Source organism: Calliphora vicina, chromosome 4, assembly GCF_958450345.1.
Source record: "Calliphora vicina chromosome 4, idCalVici1.1, whole genome shotgun sequence".
Classification (NCBI taxonomy): Eukaryota; Metazoa; Arthropoda; class Insecta; order Diptera; family Calliphoridae; genus Calliphora; species Calliphora vicina.
Genome location: NC_088783.1, coordinates 106,440,549 through 106,465,314, shown reverse-complemented (window position 1 = coordinate 106,465,314; position 24,766 = coordinate 106,440,549). Strand labels below are relative to the sequence as shown.

General features: G+C 32.3%; 1 protein-coding gene across 1 annotated transcript in view; it reads right to left on the bottom strand.

The window, feature by feature from the left end:
* Positions 1–24,766, bottom strand: part of Vsx2 (Visual system homeobox 2) — a 233,765-nt gene that overhangs the window by 49,882 nt on the left and 159,117 nt on the right. Inside the window, exon 4 of the mRNA XM_065509541.1 lies at positions 217–406. Coding sequence (XP_065365613.1) covers positions 217–406 — 190 coding nt within the window. The remainder of the gene's footprint in view (positions 1–216; positions 407–24,766) is intronic.

Below are 24,766 nucleotides of genomic sequence, written 5' to 3'. Positions count from 1 at the left end.
TGTGGGTTGGAGAAACATGAAGAACTAACATTAGTAAATGCTACCGGGCGAAGCCGGAGCGGTCAACTAGTATTTAATAAAACACAATGGGACTTGTAGTTTAAATTATTTTAAGTTACCCTTGGTAAAAGCTTTATGTTAATTTTCCTTCCGACTATGTTGAAATTCTTATTCTAATATAAATAATTATTATTGTGATACAATTATTGCATTTACTTTTATTATCCATACCTAGTAGCCAGGGTGCTACAGATTCATTTTCTTTAGCCGACTTCAAAATAGTTTCCGGCAAAGGCAACGAATGTCTAACCATGGCACCATATAAGCCATACTCAGCCATAATTGTGCTGCGGCCCCAGCATTTTTCCGTTTTACGCCATTTGGCGCGGCGATTTTGAAACCAAACCTGGAAAGAGAAATGGAAACAAGGTAATGTAATAATTAGGATATAAATTAAGTTAATTATTTAGTACATAATTTTATAACTTGAGTTTTCTTTTGAGTTTTTGGAATTCTTAAAAATAATGTTTGTTAAAAATTTGATTTCGTGTTCTTTATTTGACAGTGATTAATATTTAATGCTTGTCAGCATTTGTTTAGGGGTTTATTTAATAATTGTGTTAAACTATGACAACTACAACTGTCATTGTTTACCTTAACCGAAAACCAACCCTTTAATTTAGAGCAGCACCTTTAAAATAACAATGATTTCATAAATAACCTATGAATAAAGACTAAACAATGTAAACAAAGTAAACAAATTTTGTTATTAACATGTTTTTATTATAGAATGACTTTTTAATGCATATTTTTAGACTGTTGGCTAAAATAACATTAGTTGGCATACTTTTAGGCTAAACAAAAATACAAAAAATAAAGTTTCTTGGGTAAACAAGACTAAAAGTAAAGAATTTGACAGGTTGTTTTGATAGTTTTTAGAAATTTCTAAAAAAAAATGTTTAAGAATATATTGAGAAAAATATATTTTTTAAATAACTTGTTTGTTATAAATTCTGTGTTGTGTTGTTTTGTTAGTTTTTTTTTAATACTGCATATAAGTGACCATAATTAGATTATCTTCCACTACATTTATTTCATTTCTCTTTATGAAACATTAAATAATGATCATCTCAGAAATATGATGATGGGTTAGTTGACATTACAACCAACTGTTACAAATGACAAACATTGTCATAAAATTCAATTCGTTTAGTTTTTATGACAATGTCTCTCAGTCAGTCGCTAGCATGTATGATGAAAGGATGAACAAAAATCTACCCACATTAAAAAATGAACTTAGAAAACAACAAAATATATTGGAGAGTTATACGAATTTTGAAAGCACTATACAAAATAATATTATTAATAAATATCGTTTAATAAATCTCCTATTGTCCTTGAGTTCGTTAGAAAAGTTCGCCTAAAAATCCAGTATTTAGGTTTAAAAATACAATTTGGAATCTCTATTAGTATCATATTTGAAAGCTATCGATCATTATAATATCCCTTTGAAATGGAGCAACTTAAATTATGATGTCTGCTGACACCTTATTAAGATCTGTTAAATAATATATCACTGTGTGTAATTTTTTGAGTCATGGAAATATAACCATATACGGACACCACTACGTGATAAAATACCAAAAAAAAAAAGACCCGGTTCTACCAGTTTTGCCCAAAGTCATACACATTTTTTATGGTCCACAAAGATTTGGGGCCTCGGTGTAATTTTTGCAAAAAGGTGATCATTTTTTCAGGCTCATATCTTGCAAACAGTTCGGAATTTTCATTTACTCTCTGAGGCAAAGTTCTAGCCCTTGTCATAAAGAATAAAAACTGTGAACATATAATATAAAAAAAACTTCATCTTCAAGATCAAAATCGCAAAAAACTTTATAAATTAAAAATAAATTTTGAAATACATTTTTTAAAGCTGCCTAAAAGTATGCTTTAGTTTATAATAATTTATGGCCCAAAACACTTAATTCCTTTAAATTTGTCTTACTGCTTATATTGACCTATCTAAACGTTATTAAGAATCATTCCTATGAAGTTCATATGTTCTAGAAAGTTGTTTATAGAGATCTTAGGTACATTTTTGTAGTTTATTCTTTTCTTGAATTTTGAACGGTTTGCTACCTATGAACCTGAACAGGGGAAAAAAGGTAAAAAAAAAAAGAATTTTTTAAAGTTTTTTGCGTTTTTGATCTTGAAGATGAAGTTTTTTTGATTTTCTATGTTCACAATTTTTATTCTTTATGACAAGGGCTACTACTTTGCCTCAGAGAGTAAATCAAAATTCCAAACTGTTTGCAAGATATGAGCCTGAGAAAATTATCGCTTTTTTGCAAAAATTATACCGAGGCCTCAAATCTTTGGGGGCAAATAAAAAAAGGTGCAGGACTTTGTGTAAAACTGGGAGACAAGGTTCTTTATTTTTGGTATTTTATCACGTAATGGTGTCCTTATATGGTGATTTTTTCGTGTTGCACTGTATATTACAACCCAATGATTTGTAACTTAAGAAGTAATGTAAAGTACTTTCATTCTTAATTTCCATATAGCTGTATTATAGGGTATTTTTCTAAACATATTTATCCACAAAACCACCCTTATTACAATCGAAATTGTCTAATAAAAAATTCATAATAAAAAGTCAACATACTTTTACACCATCAAATCATTTCGTTCTGCCGTTTGCCAATAAAAGCAAAAAAAAAGGTTACGGATTCCTTTTATGCGCAAAAAAAAATCGAAAAACCTTAAAGACTTAATTATGTGAACAAACTTATTTATAATACTGTTAAAGACTAGAAAAATTCCTTACAACTGGCCGGCAAAAAAATGCAAACTTTTTTTTATTACCCCAAAAAAAAGAATCTTTAGAAATCTTCTTCCCAAAAAATCTCTTTTGCTTTATGCGGGTGTTAAGAGACAGGATTTTTTATTTGTTGATATCCAGAGTCTAGAAAATTTGCATAATTTGTTAAAGGACATTTGTCATCGTTTACTAAGATTTTTTTTTTGCCTTTTTTATATTCTTGATCTTCTTTGGTGCCAGTCAAAGCGAATTCGTATAAAAAGGATAATAAATTTGCATTTAACGTCAAGTGATTGCTGCTTGCTACTGCTGTTGTTCATGTGTTTAAAATGCTATAGATTTCTAAGGAATTTTCTTTACTTTTCCTCCAGTATTCTTTTAACCGATTTATGAGTTTTGCTTTTAAATGTGATTTTTTTCTTTTTGGATTTTTCATTTTTAGTTTTTGGGAGATTTATGTGCTAGAAATAATGTATTTGTTATTTAATTTTAAATCAAAATGGAGATGGCAAAAGAAATTTTAAAGAACAACTGGGATAATGTGTAATTATAAGGAATATTTAGCGATAACCTTACTTTTCCTAAGAAAAATTAACAATAACTTTGGTATTCCTTACTATAGTTATGCTTTAGTAAAGTTATCCTTAGGTTAGGTTACGTGTGTTGCTCGGAAATTAGCGAGTTCACTCGGAGGCCTTGTGGTAACCTTAGAAATACTATTCCCCTTTATGCTGAAAATTCATACATGAAAGGGAGGGAGGGAAACTATTCCCTCCCTAGGATATGTGATTTCTATGGTCTCCGTGAGAATGAAACCGGAGACCATTCTAATAAATCTGATCATATTTACTAGTGACACATCTCTGAGACAGTCCACATCATGAAATAAACTCTACCAAGATGTAGTAGTCTACGCTCTTGTAAGGCCGGGCCGTCACATGGAAGTTTTTGTACTGATTCCTCCTTCTGTTCATCTTAACAACTTCTACAATAGCTACAACGTGGGTAACCCATACGTTCCGACATGTGTCCATGCAGTCCCCAGTAATTATACCCGTAAGAAGCCTAATCGAAGTCCTGCTAAGAGACGAAAGTGTCCTGGTCCTATCCTTTGTCAGAGTGTCCAGATCATTTTGGATATACTGCAATTGATGATATTTGAGTTCCGTCTCACTCAAAGTCTTCAGTTCCGTCTCACTCAAAGTCCATTCATCTATCACCAAGGGAGTGTGAGTATCCCTTTGAGCAAGAGTTACGTATAGAGCTACGCATTCATCAGAAACTTCCTCGGATGCCCTCATGTCCTGGAACCCATATCAACTCGACGTAATATTGTGTTAGTTGAGCCAGTGAATGCATACAATTGAGAAGACATTTCGACTTAATAACGTTGGAGTTCAGAGACTTGACGATCTATGATGGCTACTTGTAGCTCAAGTGCTGATGTTAAGCTAGTTGATGGTTTCAGCCGCTTACCCTCAGACACCTGCGTTTCACCTGACCTGCTTGCTGGACCATTGGCAACAGTCGCGGTTCCTCGAGTGGATTGCGGATAGAACCTTGGGAGTTGTGCTAGCAGACTTAGTCGTGCCAAATTTGGTCCCGACGTGGCTCTCTTTGATTTAGATGGACGTATGCCAAGATTCTCCAAGATGGTGATCGTGTTAGGTCCAGTGCTAGCGTGGGGCACATATTTAGATGTCATCTGGTTTGGCTCGGTCGTAGTCTTGGCTGGATTGACCTCCACAACAGTAGTACTTAGCATAGCCTCATACTTTTGTATGTGGTAGGTATGTTTACGCCGCAAACGCTTTTCCCTGGAGGTCAAAGACGCTGGATGTCGTGAGTCTAACGTTCCGACATACCGGAGAGAACGTTTGTTACCCGCCAACTTTTTGCGTTCGTTATGTTCTGTCCTGGGTCTGCCTTTGCAGGGTCATGGGTCTCCGGATTTTGTTCGTCTTCATTCGCTTTTAGCAGCTCAGAGGGCACCAAAAGTAAGTTCTGCTCATCAGTCTCATAAAGGTTTCACCCTTTCAGACCTGAAAGAATGTCGTTTCTATCGTCCAAAGTCAATATTTCTTGTCTGGTCAAAAATCTGTTCGGTTTGTTTATCCCAGTACCCGGGGTATTCGTCTTTTTCGTCGCAGTCACAGTAACTCCGGTGGCACTCAGACCTGTGGCCTGAGTACTCACGTTACCCTTGAAGATTTCAGCACCCTCGACCAAGGACATAAGGCCGTCTTCTATTCCTGACATTTGATGGGGGGTTTGGCAGTTTATACCTCTACCATTGGTAAGAAAAAGACAATGCCGCTCTTCTGGAGTCAGAAGCAGACCAGGATGCCGCTCAATGTGAGTCAGACTCATCTTGGATTTTTGTTTTTTTGGACTGACAGAATCAGATTGTGCTTTCCATCCGCCCTTGACATGGAGAACAGACGCTAGAAGGTACGGTTATGTTGCCTAGGTAACCCAAATCACAGTCCCGGACCGCCATCAACTAATGCAGAGAGAGAGGAATTTGGTAGCCTCCCTAACTGAGGGAACATACGCTACCAAGTTGAAGTCGTAATCGCTAGGCGACCGAAGATGGTTATTTACCCCATAGCCGCTTTTAACATAGTGGACAGACGCTGTGAGGTATGGGGGTTGGTAGTTCTTAGATTACATCCTTAGGATGCTTAAGCCCCTACATGGTACCCGAAGACTCAAGGTGACTACCAATAACCTACACTTTACTAATTTACTATACTATAGTAAAGTTATCCATATCTTTACTATTCTTTAGAAAAGTTATCCACTTGATAAATCCATACTAAATGATTAATCGTTACTTTTAAGCGAGTACTTCTTAATATGCCACCCCCCATTTTCCATTGTAGGGTGTAAGTTTACACCGCCTCCAAACTTTCAATTTGAAGTGATGAAGACACACAACAAATGCCAACAAAAGTGACATTTTAAAAAAGCAGCAGAGACAATGAAAAGAATGAATAAAATAAAATTCGTGGTGTTATTTCAAACTAATGCCAGCCTAATCTGTAAAATTAATTTTCTCAAAATCTGTGACAACATGAGTTTGTTTGCGTTTTTTTTTCTCATTTCATTCATTCAAGTTCGTACAATAAGCACTTTATGTTTTGAGCCACTCGACGTTGTTGTAATACCCCAGGGAGCTTTTCGTTTAAAACATTTTTTTTTCTCATCATTTTGATTTAGAACAAAATTACGTTATTGTTAATGTTTTAAATGTTTTTGTGAAAATTTGCTGATGGAATGAGGGGCAACTGCTGAAAATAGTGAATGGGTGCTGGTACTTTATATTTGCAATTATTTTGTTACCAAATCAAACAATTAAGTTTGAGTTTTTTTTGTGTTTGTGAGATTAAAAAAGAAAATTAACAACAGATTGCCTTAGAAGCTTAAAGCTATTGCTTTTTGTATTTCGCATAATAAGCGAAAAATTAAAATTTTCAATAGAATTTTTTAAATTCAAAGATCTAATAAGGATTTTAATTTGTCATGTTAGGTTTAGATACATTGTTACAAATATGTATATGTATATTTTGTTATCAATTTTCTTTAAGAGAAGCAAAATGTTGGTTTAGTTTTTATATTAAAACAATGTTATCGAAAATGTTCACTATAAAATCAAAGTTATTGACAGCTGTTCAATAAAAAATCGAATTTTACCATAATTTTTCTTTGGGAATTCAAGTTATGGAATTTTTTTTATTTAAATTTCAATGAAAATTTTAAGTTATCGAAATTTTTTTCTATAAAAATTCAAGTTATTTTTCTATGAACAGTTATCGATATGTTTTCTATTAAAAAATCCAAGTTATCAATAACTTTTCTATAGAAAATCCATATTGTGGAAAAATTTTGTTTGGATATTTTGAATTTTGATCGATAACTTTTCCTTAAAGAATACAAGTTATCGATAACTTATGTATAAAACTTCAAATAATCGATATTTTTTCTAATAAAAAGTCGACTTTTCCTCAAAGCGTAACAACTTTTCTATAGGAAATTCAAGTTATCAATATTTTTCGACAAATAAAATTTATCGTTATCTTATCTCTAAATCATTTGAGTTATCGATAACTTCTCTATGAATATTTAAAGTTATTGATACATTTTCTTAAAGAATACAAGCTATCGATAAAATCTCTATGAAAAATTCAATTGAACGATTACTTTTCAATAAAAAATCCAAGTTATCGACTACTTTGCTATAAAAATACCAGTTATTGATAACTTTTTGTTAATGAAACTTCTCTTTGAAACCTGCAAGTTATCGATATTATTTCTATATAATATTGATCGACAACTTTTCATTAATAAATGCAATTTATCGATAACTTCCCTATGAAGATTTTATCGATAACTTTTCCTTAAATAATCTAAGTTATCGATAACTTATCTTTGAAAATTTTAAGTGATCGACAACTTTTCATTAATAAATACAATTTATCGATAACTTCCCTATGAAAATTTTAATTTTTGATATTTTTTCTTTACAAAATTCAAGTTATCGATAAATTTTCTATAAAAAACAAGTTAACGTTAACATTTCTAAAAAAATCGATAACAATTCTTTAATGAATACTAATATATGAAAACTTCAAGTTATCAATTTTTTTCTTATAACAATAAATTCTCTATTAAAACTTTATGTTATTGGCAATTTTATTATCTATATTCTTAAAGAATACAAGTTATCGACAAAATATCTATGAAATCTTCAAGTGAACGATTACTTTTCTATAAAAAATAGACTACTTTTCTATAAAAATACCAGTTAATATTATTTCTATAAAGAATCAAAGTTATCGACAACTTCCTTATGAACATTTAAATTTGTTGATATTTTTCCTTTAAAAAATTCTTGTTAACGATAACTTTTCTATGAAAAATCCCGGTTATCGATAATATTTCTAAAAAATCGATAAATATTATTTAAAAAGTCCAATATCGATTACTTCCCTTTAAAGAATACAAGTCATCGATAAGTAATATATGAAAACTTCTAGTTATCGATAACTTTTCTATGAAAAATTCAGGTTATCAATATCAATCAAGATGTCGATAACTATTCTTTAAAAAGTTATCGATAACTTTTCTATAAAAACCTCAGGTTATCGATAAAATTTCTTAAAAAGTCGATAAGTATTCTTTAAAAAGTCGAATATACACAACTTTTCTTAAAAAAAGTACAAGTCATCGATAAGTAATACATGAAAACATCTAGTTATCGATATTTTTTCTATATAAAATTCAATTATTGTTTACTTTTCAATGAAACATTTCTTAAAACATCAATATGTCGATAACTATTCTTTAAAAAGTCGAAGTTATCGATGAATTTTCTTAAATAACTGTAAGTTATAGATAACTTTTGAAAATTCTAGTTATCGATAACTGTTCTATAAAAATACCAGTTATGGGTAACTTTTTGTTAAAGAAAATTATCGATAAATACTCTATGAAAACTCCAAGTTATCAATATTTTTCTATGAAAAATCTAAGTTATCGATAACTTTTCCTTAAATAATCTAAGTTATCGATAACTTCTCAATGAAAATTTTAGGTGATCGAAAACTTTTCTCTAATGAGTACAATTTATTGATAACATTTCTAAAAAAGTCGATAACTATTCTTTAAAATGTCAAATATCGATAATTATTCTTTAAAAAATACATGTCATCGATAACTAATCTATGAAAATTTTAAGTTAACGGTATATGTTGCTATATAAAATTCATATTAGCGATAACATTTCGATATAAAAAATTCAGGTTATCGATAACATTTCCAAAAAAAAAAATAAGATGTCTATAACTATTCTTTAAAGGGTCGAAGTTATTGATAAACTCTTCTTAAAAAATCTACAAGTTATCGATCATTTTTGAAAATTTCTGTTATCGATAACTTTTCAAAATTCCAGTTATCGATAACTTTTCTATAAAAATATTTTGTTTTTTGGAAATGATCTATAATTTTTCGATTCTATTCTTTCTTCAATATAAGCAATCGATAAGTTTTCTTTAAAATCAAAATTATCAAGAACTTTGATGTAAAGGTTAAACAAGAATATTTCAAGTTTAGCATGTTTTGTTAAACTTTTATTTGAGGTATTTATAGACGGCAATACTGAGTATTAATATTTGTCAAAAATTCAAGTATCATAATACAATTTCATCGTCTAAACAAAATTTGTATTCGATTTTCAAAAAATACGAATGATTTTTTTGATTTACGGTCGGTATTCAAAATTTGTTTAAAACAATTCAAAAACATTTTATTTTCATATGTATCGGGTATGTATTTTTAAATACAAATAAGGCAAACAACAAAAATGTCAAGAAAATATAAAATAAAGTTTTCACAAAAATATCAATCAACAAAGAAATAAAATATTTGTAATAGTCTCGTGTAAACAATAAATGTTTTTTCGAAACGATTTTTTGAAATACCGAATGATTTCAATAATATTTTAAATTTGATAAGCGTTAATACTCAGTATTGCCGTCTATGAATACCTTTAACTTAATTTAACTCTAATTCAATTTAGTCCCAATGTAGGCTAACATTTTTGTCAATCTAAACTGCCTCAAAGTATGCAATTTCTTTATTATATTAATAACTTTTTTGTCATCTTCAAATTAATACCTTTTTTATATCCACCGACAAAAAAATGGGGGGTATATTGATTTTGTCATTCCGTTTGTAACGCATCGAAATATTCATCGCAGAACCACAAAGGTATATACATATATTCTGGGTCCTTATAAAATTCTAAGACGCTCTGGCTATGTTCGTCCGTATGTTGAAGGCACGATAAGGCCTACAGGTAAGGACTTAAGGGAATGAATTTTTTTTTCGAATATTCTTTGTTGTTTAGAAATGTTTGGTATTGAAAATGGGTAAAAACCCACATTAGTATATATATTCTGAGTCCTCATAAGCTTCTAAGACGATCTAGCTATGTCCGTATGTCTGTCTGTCCGTTGAAAACACGACAGGGCCCAAGGAGCTAGCTGGCTGAAATTTTCCGGTATTGATTTCACCTAGTTCCCCCGAAATATGTTGTTTATGCAGCAATTCCTGATAAAATTCACATATTGATGGTGGGTATACATGATTCGGCACAGCTGAATTTAACACTCTTATTAGTTTTTTCCTTTGGAATGTTGTGTTATGCTTTGGCAATTTTTATATACTGACCTCCCCTGCCGGGCTGACAGTGATTGAAAAATGAATAAACACTGCAGCTCATAGAGAGTATGAAATAACAGCTACAACAATACCTGCATTAAACACAGCTACATACAAGTGCAAACACACCCACACATGTGTTCTACCAACACCACTTTAACTACCCACTTGGCCAAGTCTTCAAGACATCCTCAAGGATAGGTGGTGCACGACAATGTATATTCCTGGAAAATATATGAGGGACAGCCAGAGCAAATCCTCATGCAATTGTTTGGCACTCGGTTTCACACACTAACAATGAAAAGTTCGTCTTTTCATTGACGTTCGATATATGACAATTTTCAGGACACTGTCGCTAATATTGTCAACATTTGTGTTTGATATAAGAAATATCTAATATACACCGTCAAAGACAATTTCGTCTACGATAATTTGGCCAACTGGGCTACTGCTATTCTGCATACATACGTAGTATGTTAGCACAGTGTCGTATTTCGCACGAAAACGTAGCACAGAGTTGAATATAAAAGTGTTTAACAATTTTTGCCTGTATCTGACACTTAAATTGGTTTGCGAACAATTTTGTAGCTCCCCATTATTAATAAATAAAAACAAGTAACTAACTGACTGAGTCTGTGTATTTATATGAGCAATGCAAAAAGTGCAAAAAAAAGTGTGTCCTTAATTCACTACCGAAATTGTTTGGCAAAGAAAAACTTTCCAGGCAGGCCTTAATATGCCGAAACAGGCTTTTTTATTTTTATTTTTTTTTTGGGTAGAAAATGTTTTGTTCAACAATCAAGTTGACAATTGGTACACCTGCTGGGAATATAATTGAAAAATTATTGGATTCATCTGATATAAAAGACAATTTTGTGGGTTTAACTGGGTGACAGGACAATACGAATAGATCGAGAGAGAGAGTTTCAACATCAGTGGCAGTACAGTTAATAATGAGCTTTATGCCAATCTTAATTAAAAGGCGTTAAGAAAATAAAGGTACTTTACATAATATAGAACAGTACATACATACATATTTAGGAGAAAAATAAAGTTCATATAAAAACAATTTTAAAATATTACCTTGCAAATACTAATAAGAAATTTTTAATCAAATCCATATCACTGAAAACATGAATTTTATGTAGAATAGTTGAAGATATCTTCGGATTTCTATAGAAAAGTTGGCATTAACTTTGCTATTCTATAGAAAAGTTATCAATAAATTTTACTATAGAGACTGTGTCCTCCAGTCTCGCTGCCTTAAGGCATAAGATATATAGCTAAGTCACATTGGTCATGTTCTGACCTCCCACACCATGGATGTACTTAGTACAATATATTAGAAACTAGGCATCTTCAACAAAGTTTCTTAGGGTCTTCCAGTCAAGGTTGTTAAGGAGTATCATGTCCGATACCAAAACGATCCATGTAAAGCTCGTTTTAAAAGCCAAGAAAGCAAGGCTTTTGATATTAACACCGGCATCCGACAAGGATGTACGCTGTCACCATTGCTTTTTCTCTTAGTTCTGGACACAGTTATCCATCAGACAAACATTGAGATAACAAATGGAATCCAATGGCACCTGAACCAACGGTTACATGACCTTGACTATGCAGTCGACATATGCCTTATGTCATATACATAGGACGGCATTCAACATAAACTCGATAGGCTGTAACTCGATGCGGCATGCGGGTCGGGCTTAAGATCAACATCGCTCAGAATCGCCACTGCAAACACTAACCCAATGGAACACGTAAATAAATTGATCTATCTTGGCAGCATCATAAGTAAAGATGGAGGCGCAGAGCGCCTAGTGCATATGCCTCTCTGAGTAAAATTTGGAATTCTTTGCAAATTTCTAAGCGGCACGAAATCAATATCTTCACGTGGAAACGTGGAAAGTCACTGAGTCGTTAACAACAAAATTACAAGTGTATATAAATGTCTGCGCGAAATAAACCAAATTATTATGGCCAAACCGCATCACAAACACCGACCTGCTGTCAATTAGCAACCAAACTCCCATCGACCATGAAATCCGCCATCGTAAATGGTCATGGATTGGCCACACACTGCGTAAAGACATTTCTAGCTTAGCAATGAAATGCGCAAGGGAGACGAAATGTTGGAAGACAACGAACAACATGGAAAAGATCTATAGAAGCGGAGCATCGCCAACGAGGATTCACGTGGCCTCAAATCCGACATATTACACAAGATAGAAATCGCTGGTGAGCCTTCGTGAACCCAAACATATAAATATTAATTCCCTATTCGCTATTGTATGGTCCAACTTAAGTTAATCTGTTTACTCAATGTAATTTTATCGCTAGAAGCTCCTTCTCTGGAGTAGCATACCTAATCTTTGCTGAATAAGTAAACAAAAAAATGTCCGGTCCCATCCGATCAAATTGCGGCAAAAGCTGAGAAAATGTTGGAAGGTTTCGATATTTTCCACACAGGCCCTACATTCATTAGATTATGGACAGCTAGTTTGATATAGCTGTCTCTGCTATTCTTCGGATTTCTCAATATGAGGAGTTGCATCATCCTTTTCCTATAGCATTCTTGTGGTCATGTCAACTGTTTCGCTAGAATAGAGAGTCATATGAGCTTCTCTTATACATATTTTCTCAAATTCGCTCTTGTTGCCCCGGACGGTTTCGACTTGTCAAAAATATGTCTCAGTGAGTTCCCTATCTCTTATGGCGAGGTCGTTATCTCGTTCATTGTCCACTATCCCAGAGTGACCCGACTCCCAGATGATGTGTAGCCTAGATGAGTAGTCGATTATTGCTCTTTTATAGTTCAATGTTGTTCCCGATTTAACCTTATGTGTCATTATCGCTTCAATTGCCATCCGGCTTTCGGTTAATATGTTCGCATATATTGGCCCCATATTTGCCTTAATCGAATTAATATATTCCGTGATAACACGGATGTCCACCTGGCTGTTGGTATTGTGATCCGGTTAAGGCTTAAGAAATACTCGGACTCTGGGTTCTCTATGTAGATTTCCAGTCCCGATTTATCCCTTAATTTAGAGCCTGCTCATGGATTCCGCTGCATAGCTTAGAAATGGTGAAATTTCGCTTCTAAAAACCAGTGTGTAACGTTAGGACTTTGGCCCCAGTTTGAGCATATGATTTTCCTACATAGTGCCCAGCATTGTATCTATCCCGTATTTAGTGGCTCCATTTCAGTTACCGATCAAGAATTACATATTTTTACTATTTTGTTTCTTTATTGAATCATTCTTTTTAGAAATTTAAAGTTAGTATTGCCCCTGCAATATCCAACACATGTGTTCGATAAATTGATTATCTAACCAGATCCAGTCGTTTCAGTCGTCTATGACCTTTAAATGACAGCAACTCCCTGAAAAGGGAATTTGGTTGATCCATTAGTTTTGACAGGTAGTTCAAACTGGAGAGTTTGATCTGCTCGCGTATTAAGGAGACATTGAGATCCCTATGGATATTACTATTCCGGCACCTGTAATTGTCCTTAACAGCGCTGACTGCGTTCTTTGCAATTCTTTAACGTTAGAAGAGCTGGCTGTTCCCTATAGCTGATTGCCGTATATCCATATCGGTTTTGTGACAGTCTTGTACAAAAGTACTTTGTACTCCCAGGCTAGAGCAGACTGAGGGCTAATTAGCAAGTGCAACTGTTAAGTAGCGAATGTTAAGATGCCATCAAGATATTAGATACCAAGATATCTCACATGGCTTTGTTCTGGAATTATGATATCTGTATGGGAGGGCAGTTTTCTCGTCTTAAGCCTAGTACTCTGTTCATATTTGCGAAAAATTATGGTTTTTTCATGCGAAAAATTTTATATGCTGTTTGACAGTTTTAATTTCGTGCGAAAGAAGTGCTGCTTATGTTATTTCGTGTGGAAAAATAAGGTTGCCAGATGTATTTCACATGTTTTCCACAATAAAAACAGAGTACTGCTTTTTCGAAATTATTTCGCATATATTTCATTCCAAATATTTTATATGTAGTTTGACAGCATTTCGCACGGAATTTTGAACAGAGTACCTAGCTTTAGATTAAACGTATCGTGAATACATTTTGTAGCATTGACTTTTATTTTCCATTTGTCTAGCAATTTTTCCAATTTTCCGATGTGAGACTGGAGTTGTTCGGTAACTATTGAGGCGATTTCAATAATTCCCTGTGTCTTATAATAATTCCCTGTGGTACACCAGCTAATATTTTTCGACGTGAGGAGATCACATTTCTTGATCTGATTTGGAAAGGTAATAGTAGTTGATAGAGTAGTTATCCGATGTACCTGTTCGATTGTACTGTGCTTCCTTCTGAAACAAAGTTTTGAAAATATTGAGAACAGTCTAATAGGACGGTATGATGTCACTTGAGTAACATATTTTTCGGTTTTGGTAACATAACTATCGCGCATTTTTTCAATGAAGAAGGGAAGTATCCTATACGTAGTATCGAGTTAAAGATGAACAACATAAATCTTAGTGCTGAATTGGGCAGTGTACTTATCATCGAGGTAGTAATTTTAGACCTTTTTTTAGTCCTTTGATTGTCGTCTTCCTGATAGAGAACTGGAATTTTATTGGGCGTGGAACAATATTATTTATAATATTAGAACTAATAGGTGAATTTGTATCATTTGTGGTAAATAAATTCTCCAACTGATTGGCGAATGCCTCGATTATTTCGGAAGAATTTTTTGCCCATTCTCCGTTCTGGAGGCGTATGGGTGACTCATATAAAATAGGGCATTGCATATTTTTCACTGCTTTCCAGAGACTATAATCCGTTTTCTTAGTAGGGTCTAAGTTTTTGAAAAATGTTCTCAGATTTTATTCCTTATTAGTCTTTAAAGCGACGTGAAGACTTCTTTGGCACTGGTCTGAGTGTTCTCTTTTCTTTAATAAGAGACTCAATGTTTCTATGACATTTTGAATGTCTGTAATTCGCCAATGTGACTGGGGGATTACAGAAAAGTTATCCTAAACCTTGCTATTCTATAGACAAGATTGTTTTCAAAACATTTTCATTGACTTCCCACCAATTTATTTAACTCTCTTCAACATTTTTTTAATTAAAAATAATTTTCGTTAATTTACTATTGCGTTGTTGTCAACAATTTTCAATTATAACCAATTCCACGTGTCGCTTTAAGCTGCTCTATTGTTCCATTTAATACTCGTAAACCAGCAAATGCGTTTTGGGTGAGTATTTATGTGGTCACAATCCAAATGGCATTAAAGTCACGAACTAATAATCTCATTATTATTAAAGTATTTCGTCGAACAATTGAATATTGTGAAGAAAACAAAACCCAAGCAAAGAAGAATAATAATACCCAAGGAATTTCTTCATCTAAGCCTTATAGAAGAAACCACCACCATCATCACCTACATCCGCTTTCCTATTTTTTGTAGTAAAATACCAAAGGCTGGATGGAGTTGTAATAAAAAGAGGCTAAAGGAAATGCCAAACATTTTTGCATGTTTGCGAATGGCATTTGGAAAAGTCAGTCGATATGTGCGTGTGTGTGGCGGTTAAAAGGAGCGGGGTATTAAGTCAGAAAATATGTGAATTAGTCAATTATAAAAGTTAAGAGAATTTATTAGTTATAAACTCCATGAATGTAATGAAAATTTCAATGTGTGGTGATTAAGAGGTGTAGGAAGAATAAAACATATATGACTTATATTCAAAGATGAGATTAATAGACTGACTTTAATAACTTATGAATTATTTAAAGTATTTTCCTTTTATTCTTTGTTTTGCTTTTAAAACTTGTTAATTCCCATCCGTTTTCATTTATTTAGTGCTCAACTGTAAAATTATGTATTTTTTTTAAAATCCTAAAAATATGCTTTAATTTTTGTTAAATTAATTATTCTTTTGTTATTGTTTTTTTTCCATATTCATTAATTACCATTAACAACTACTTATTTAACCAGATTAATGATAAATGAATACAACTTCTGCCTGCCAGCAAGAAGCAACCGGTCAAATTAACACAACTACCCCTCTTCCTGGAAATTTTCATTACCATTTCACAAGATTTCAAATGGGTAAAGACAACAAATTACATTTGTAAATATTTATTTTAACATTAACCAAAGTTTCCGTATTCAAAATAAACAATAAGATGGCAACTGATTGCGTTAACAAGCGGCATGGAGATGATGAGTTTTGGGTGTTATAAGCAAATTAATTGTTTTTATCTTGTTTTGTGCACCCTACATAAATTGGAATATGTCTCAAAAAAATGAAATACGCTTGAAATGTGAATTGCATTAGAATTTTAAATTTTGCTTGAAATTTTAAAATATCGAAGTTCGTAACAATGGAAAATTGCAAGAAAATCAAGAAACTGTTATCAAATTTCCAATTTAAAGGTTCTAAACAAAAATTTTGAAGTTTTAAAAAAAGTTCGGACAAAATTCCAATTTTCTATTGTGATTAAAAATATAGATTTTTTAGTTGCGCTTAAAATGTGATTAAATTACATTCATAGTTTTGATTTATCTTCAAATTTTCTAATTTCGAAATTCGTTAACATGGAAAATTGCAAGAAAATCAATAAATTTTTAATAAATTCGTACTGAACAGCTCTAAATAGAATTTTCTAAGTTTTAGAATTTTTTCGAACATAAGTTCGAATTTTCGAACATGTGAAAAAAGTGGATTTTTTTAAAATTATTTTAAAATATAATGAAACTGGATTACAATTTTTAAATTTTCTTAATATTTTGTAATTTCGAAATTTTGAAATATTGAAAATTGTTTAAAAATCGAGAAACTTTCATCAGATTGGTAATCCATAGGCTGTAAATTACATTTAAAAGGTTTTAAAATTTTTCGAACTTAAGGTGGAAATTTCGAACATTACACAAACATGTAAGGTATTTCCCGGTCGATCTTCACCGCACATACTTGAGTTTCATTAACTTTTTATTAAAATTATGAGCAAATCTAAAGCATAGTTTTAGGCTGCTTTAATTAAAACACATTTAACAACGATTTTGAAATGTTATTTTTCTATTTCAATAATTCGTTTATTAGTTGCAAACAAATTTCGATTCCGAATATTTACTGCTTTTTACAGCATCCAAAATTCGTATTCTCCTCTTCGTGCACACAATTTTTCTTGTTTGCTGTCATTAAAGTGCTAAGTACACAATCGACAACATGAACTAAACAAATACGCACACAAACTCAGATAGACAATTTAAATAGAAGGGTGGCGGGAATCGTCCTTTTGTCTACGAAAATTGTGTACTTCATTTAAGGGCTGCTAATAAATAATAAATGTTACCAACAATAACACTTGCAATTAGAGTAACAGTTTGACAAGTGCAAACTGCCAAAATAGAGAAACATTTCCAACAAGAAAGCAAATACAAAATGAGTTTTTTTTCTATCTAACTAACGCGTGTCCTTAACAGAAGCTTTATTTGTTATCAGCAGGTTGTATTGAGGATTTTTCAGGGTGATTAGATGTTTCAAATTTATTTTTTTGGTTTGCAGTCGAAATCTATGGACAAGCAACAAGCCTGCTGATACATTTGTTTGTTTCCACCGGCCCGTATGGGAGAATGGAAACCACTAAGGCGCGTGTGAATCTGGATAATTTGTTGCAAATAACGTTCAAACGCAAGAGTCACACAGTCAGGGTTATTTTTATGTGTTTCCAAATTAACATAAACAAGAGTATGTAAACACACAATCCTCTAGAGATTTCCATGGCAATGTTACTACCGACTGTTCTCAATTTGTTTTCCCCCCAAAAAAAAAAATTCTCACATTATCTAGATTCATTTTCAATGATTCCATGTTTGTCATACATACGTTGGAAATTTATGGTCACAATTATTAAATCATTATCTTTCCCAGCAACCCACTCTTGTTCTCTTAAGGATATGAATTAAACTAAATAATTTTCGTATTGCATTGCATTGTGGTTTTTGTATTTGTGTTGAAAATCTTCTTTATTTTTATTATTATTGAATTTAATAACGTGTGACTTTTCGCCGTTTGAAAAGTGTGTCATCTATAAATGGGATTATGTGCGACTGTGTGTTTTGGACTGACGTTTGGCACTTGTTTCCCCAAAGGACTTGTGTTCAGAGAAATTAATTTTTCTCGTTGTCAAAATATTTGTAATTAGAAAAACAAAAGTGGTTTATCCGTATGTATGTGGTCAAAGATGACAAGACAATTTAATGTAAAAACTTTTTTGATTTTAAATTTGAAAAGTGTATCCTTTACTAAGACTTTTCTATAGAAAGAGAGACTCATTTACCAAGAGTTTTTCCATAGAGAAACTGTCTCCCGTAAAGAGAGTTCTTCAATAGAAAAAGTGTCGCCTTTAAAGAGACTTTTTCTATAGAAAAAGTGTCGCCTTTAAAGAGACTTTTTCTATAGAAAAAGTGTCGCCTTTAAAGAGACTTTTTCTATAGAAAAAGTGTCTCCTTTATAGAGACCTTTTCTATAGAAAAAGTGTCTCCTTTATAGAGACCTTTTCTATAGAAAAAGTGTCTCCTTTAAAGAGACTTTTTCTATAGAAAAAGTGTCTCTTTTATATAGACTTTTTCTATAGAAAAAGTGTCTCCTTTAAAGAGACTTTTTCGATAGAAAAAGTGTCTCTTTATATAGACTTTTTCTATAGAAAAAGTGTCTCCTTTAAAGAGACTTTTTCTATAGAGAAAGTGTCTCCTTTAAAGAGACTTTTTCTATAGAGAAAGTGTCTCTTTTAAAGAGACTTTTTCTATAGAGAAAGTGTCTCCTTTAAAGAGACTTTTTCTATAGAGAAAGTGTCTCCTTTAAAGAGACTTTTTCTATAGAGAAAGTGTCTCCTTTAATGAGACTTTTTCTATAGAAAAAGTGTCTCCTTAAAAGAGACTTTTTCTATAGAGAAAGTGTCTCCTTTAAAGAGACTTTTTCTATAGAAAAAGTGTCTCCTTAAAGAGACATTTTCTAGAGAAAAAGTGTCTTCCTTAAAGAGACATTTTCTAGAGAAAAAGTGTCTCCTTAACAGAGACTTTTTCTATAGAAAAAGTGTCTCTTTAACAGAGACTTTTTCTATAGAAAACGTGTCTCTTTAACAGAGACTTTTTCTATAGAAAACGTGTCTCCTTAACAGAGACTTTTTCTATAGAAAAAGTGTCTCCTAAACAGAGACTTTTTCTATAGAAAAAGTGTCTCCTAAACAGAGACTTTTTCTATAGAAAAAGTGTCTCCTTAACAGAGACTTTTTCTATAGAAAAAGTGTCTCCTTAACAGAGACTTTTTCTATAGAAAAAGTGTATCCTTAAAAGAGACCTTATCTATAGAAAAAGTGTCTCCTTAAAAGAGAAAAAGTGTCTTCCTTAAAGAGACTTTTTCTATAGAAAAAGTGTCTTCCTTAAAGAGACTTTTTCTATAGAAAAAGTGTCTTCCTTAAAGAGACTTTTTCTATAGAAAAAGTGTCTTCCTTAAAGAGACTTTTTCTATAGAAAAAGTGTCTTCCTTAAAGAGACTTTTTCTAAAGAAAAAGTGTCTTCCTTAAAGAGACTTTTTCTACAGAAAAAGTGTCTTCCTTAAAGAGACTTTTTCTATAGAAAAGTGTCTTCCTTAAAGAGACTTTTTCTAAAGAAAAAGTGTCTTCCTTAAAGAGACTTTTTCTATAGAAAAAGTGTCTTCCTTAAAGAGACTTTTTCTATAGAAAAAGTGTCTTCCTTAAAGAGACTTTTTCTATAGAAAAAGTGTCTCCTTAAAAGAGACTTTTTCTAGAGAAAAAGTGTCTCCTTAAAAGAGACTTTTTCTGGAGAAAAAGTGTCTCCTTAAAAGAGACTTTTTCTAGAGAAAAAGTGTATCCTTAAAAGAGACTTTTTCTAGAGAAAAAGTGTCTCCTTAAAAGAGACTTTTTCTAGAGAAAAATTGTCTCCTTAAAAGAGACTTTTTCTAGTGAAAAAGTGTCTCCTTAAAAGAGACTTTTTCTAGAGAAAAAGCGTCTCCTTATAAGAGACTTTTTCTAGAGAAAAAGTGTCTCCTTAAAAGAGACTTTTTCTAGAGAAAAAGCGTCTCTTTAAAAGAGACTTTTTCTAGAGAAAAAGTGTCTCCTTTATAGAGACTTTTTCTAGAGAAAAAGTGTCTCCTTTATAGAGACTTTTTCTAGAGAAAAAGTGTCTCCTTTATAGAGACTTTTTCTAGAGAAAAAGTGTCTCCTTTATAGAGACTTTTTCTAGAGAAAAAGTGTCTCCTTTATAGAGACTTTTTCTAGAGAAAAAGTGTCTCCTTTAAAGAGACTTTTTCTATAGAAAAAGTGTCTCCTTAAAAGCGACTTTTTCTATAGAAAAAGTGTCTCTTTTAAAGAGACTATTTCTATAGAAAAGGTGTGTCTTTTAAAGAGACTATTTCTCTCTTTTAAAGAGACTTTTTCTATAGAGAGCTTTTTCATTAATCTTGAATTGTAAATGTTTAAATTTAATAAAGTAATCATTTTTAAATAATTTTCAAATCATTGATTTGATTAAACTATTAATATAATTGAACTTGAATTGTATTGTATGTATATTCTTCCTATGACGACCTTTTAACTAATGTCATCTTATTTAGTTAAGTGTCTCCAAAATTCAACTCTTTCAAGAAAAAATCTTATAACATACAAACATATACTGAGATCAAATTCCACATAACCTCAAAACTACAACCATATAAATAATACGTAGTATTAACTTGTATGACCATTTTTCTGTTGCTTTTTCAAACATTTAGCAACAATTTCAATAAATTTTCAATCAGTAAATTGATATTGTTCGTGATTTCTTTATTGCCATTCTAACATAAAACATAAAATGAATTGGTTGGTCAGTTTGTCTGTCCTCCTGTCTGCCCAAGAAAATGAAAACTACAAGACACACCCACCTGCCTGCCTGCAAATAATACTGGTCACATTTAACATTTCCAGGGTATCATGCGTCAACCCCTCAACACCCACTTTAAGTTTGGTCACAGTTTAGTGATTGCATTTTAGAGTGGGCCACAAGAAAATCCATTAAATTTAATTTTAATACTGGCATCTACTAGCATTTGTGCAAGACAATTTAAGTAATTGAAAAATAAATCACTGGCAAACAAAATTTTAGAGTCTCTCTCTAGCTAAATGAAAATTAGATATTTTTTGTGCTGAAATTGTAGGAATAGAAAAAAAGCTCTATAATAAATATCAAGTGCGTACTTAGATTGGAGTAGGTAGACCTAATACGTGTAAGTATATTGGTTTATTTTGCATTTGAATGAGGAGAACGAGTACTTATTTAAAACAAAACCTAGCTATAATTTGCTTTTCAAATGTAATTGAAAATTTTCCACACGAAATTTGTGTATATAATTGAAGATACGAGGCTGTATGTAAGAAGTAAGGTAAAGCAGATACATATTCGAAAAGTTATAATCTTGGAAAAATGGTTCGCAGCGTAAGTAATCAAGTTTGGAACAATATCGGTTATATCTGCCTACATAAATCTGAAAGCTTAAGTAATCCTACATTAGAATTTTTGAGATAGGACCAGTAGTTTTCCTATAAACCTTTACCAATCCTCGTACCTACTCAAATCCTCAAAGCCATAATAAAATTTTGTAATTTTTCATCAATCATCAGGCTAAAATCAGTCAGTCATTCATTCAATGAATGATTGAATGTACATTCCCATACATCAGTAATTTAAGTATATATAAGTGAATATCCATAGTCAGCAGTTCTGGGTTACTGTCCCGAACTGGTGATTTTACCCATCATTAAGAGTGCCCACTGGTAAACAGCTACATGACTAGTTATTTTAATATATGTGTATCCTAAGCGGGATCAATTGAACCTACAAAGCTTACAAATAGATTGAAGCTTGGGATTCACATAGCGGTTACATAGAGTCAGTGATCTTAATAGCTAACTAACTGGTTACTTGATTAGCTACATAACTAATTATTTTAACATGAGCGGAAGCTAAGAGTTAGTTACAAAGACCTCTCCTAGATAGTCCAATAACCGACAGACTACTCTCCAATTGATCACTTCTGGTGGGTAAAATAACTACTTCCTAGAGTGCACTACAAAATAAACGTTTAAATTGACTACACTCTAGATTACTTAGAGACACTAAAGTGGCAATTGACTCTGTGCTAAATTACCTGGGATATATAAAGTAACCAAATGACTTTTATCTTTAATACAAAGAGCATATACATATCAAATGACCCAAAATATATAAATTGCAGTCAACCAAGTGATCAGACATTAGTCTCTAAAGGTTACCTTGACTGCTTGTAAAACTGCTGGGTTTATGTAGATAGAAAGATGAGTATATAAGTTTGTTTGTGAGTAAATGAAAGAGGTATTTTGCCATGAATGTATACCATAATTAAAATATTGGTAACCAATCAAATATTTTCAATTATCAAACAAGGTAATGACAACAAAATTATTTTCATAATATTCTCACACACGTTTTCACATACATATGAAATGTATTTTCACATATTCAATGTATTGACAAGTAGTAATAATCTTCATGTGAATTCATACATATAATAACAAACACAATGGGGGTTTAAGAAGAAAATGTATGAAAAAATGTAATAATATCAATAAGAAACAATAACTTGCAAATTCAATTAGATCTTTCGCTCATTTCTTTTCGTTACTGATTTTAACAGAACTTCCAAGCTAATGCCGTGAAACTCTCACAAAGACATTATGACGAATGAAATAATTAAGAACAAGTGGAAGTGAAGAGCAATCAAATCTTCAATCATAAGTAAAGCTTCAAAAAGCGAAATCCTCTTTTCCCGAAGTGCAACTGATCTTCACAGCTAAAGAAAAGAAACTCGCTCAAAAGCATATTGAAATCTGCAGTACCAAAACCGACGACTGACATCAATAAAGACAAGTGGAAGTCGACAATTGCATGTTATGTACTGGTGGTTCCAAATTGGAGTCAATAGAATTGGGTAGTTCATGAACGAACTAGTTCAATTGAATGATTCCATTATTTGAACTAAATGAACTAGTTCAAATCATTTGCGCACTTAGTTCAGCATTGAACTATGAAATAAAATGGTTCATATGTACGCTCTTAACTAAATGTGTGTTTTCGTTGTTTTTCCAGCTTCTCTTTATACGAAATCTGACATACTGCCGGAAAAATAAAAAACATAATGGATATAATCTGTTCTCAGAATAATATGGCAACTGACAGCAAATTAAAAACCCAAGGAGGATTTTAGCTCCACTATCATATCTGTTGTTTTAGTTTAGAACAGAGAGGCGATTTTAATATAAGAAATGTATCACTCGTTTATTTTTTTATTAATAGGTAGTTCAGATGTCAAAAAGAGCGATTGAACTATATAGAAGAGCTAGTTCATTTTTTAACTATGAACTAAAATGAGCGGTCATTGAAATGAACTATTAGGCACAAGTCTAGTAGTCAACAATGTAGACAGATGATATTTTACAAGTTGATTTATGATGAAGAATAAAATAATGATGACTAACTTTGGAGACAAAACCACATCCGATCCCAAATAGTATATTCAACACGGCTCATTCAAAAATATTCAAAGTGACTCGAAGTGTTATTCGCTAATTACACCACCATGTATTCTCGATCACATCATAGCTTTCCTATGCTACAAAGCCAATTACGTCTCAAAACTCGGCATCTGCCGTTCTCCAGTTGAGTAGTTGTCAACTGTTTTAAAATTAGTTACTAAAAAATCTATACTGAACTCAATGTCACTGTCTTAAATTATTCCAAGCTGAGAAAGCACGAATGAAGACTAATATTCATCTAGTTTTCGGTCGCGATGACATTCGAGATTGTTCTCCTCTCAAGTCGACATCAAAAACGAACAGCAGCTCATCTCCAACTTAGATTCTGCCAGATGCATAGCAAAATCCCTCAGATCTCACACCATTTAAATCAGCAGAGGCCCTGTGAAAATACAAAGGTCTTTGTTACCATCGAATATGTCACACAATTTAAATAATGTATATAGAAGGATTCGGAGGTCTTCGATACTGTTAGTCATGCCATACCAGGAAATCCTGCAGTCTAATAACAGCAATATTAGCGATGGACTGCGTATTTTTCGAATAGCTCCATCTGTCAAAGGTTTTACATTCTTCCAGAACAGTTTGAAGTCCTCAATACCTATGTATGAATACAAGGAGATGGAAGACTTTGATTCTGCTGTACACAATTCCCAACAATAAGAATGAGTTTTCTTAGAGGAATTCGGTCATTTGTAGAGTTTAGTTTATTAAAAATTTTAAACAACTCCAAAGAGTCAAACAAGGTGTTCCTAAGAATACAAGGAGACGAAAAACTTTGATACTGTCGGCTATACCACATTTCACAATTCCAAACAATATGAAGGATGATTTGCTGAGAGGAATTCGGTAGTTTGTAGAGTTAAGTGACACATGTACAAAACTTCAAAGAGTTTAACATAGAGTTCGTGAGATCAGTTACTCTCTAAACTTTGCACGATTCTACAAGGGGTTAAAGTCATCATGGGGAGTGGAAACATTGTTGGCGATCTATGCGATTTCCATGCGATTGATAATAAAATATTGTTAATTAATCCTAAGTGGTACCTAGAAGAGAAATCTTTAAGGCTGAAATGCAATATTATACTAAGAGTACCAGTTACAAGTTCTTTTCTTATCT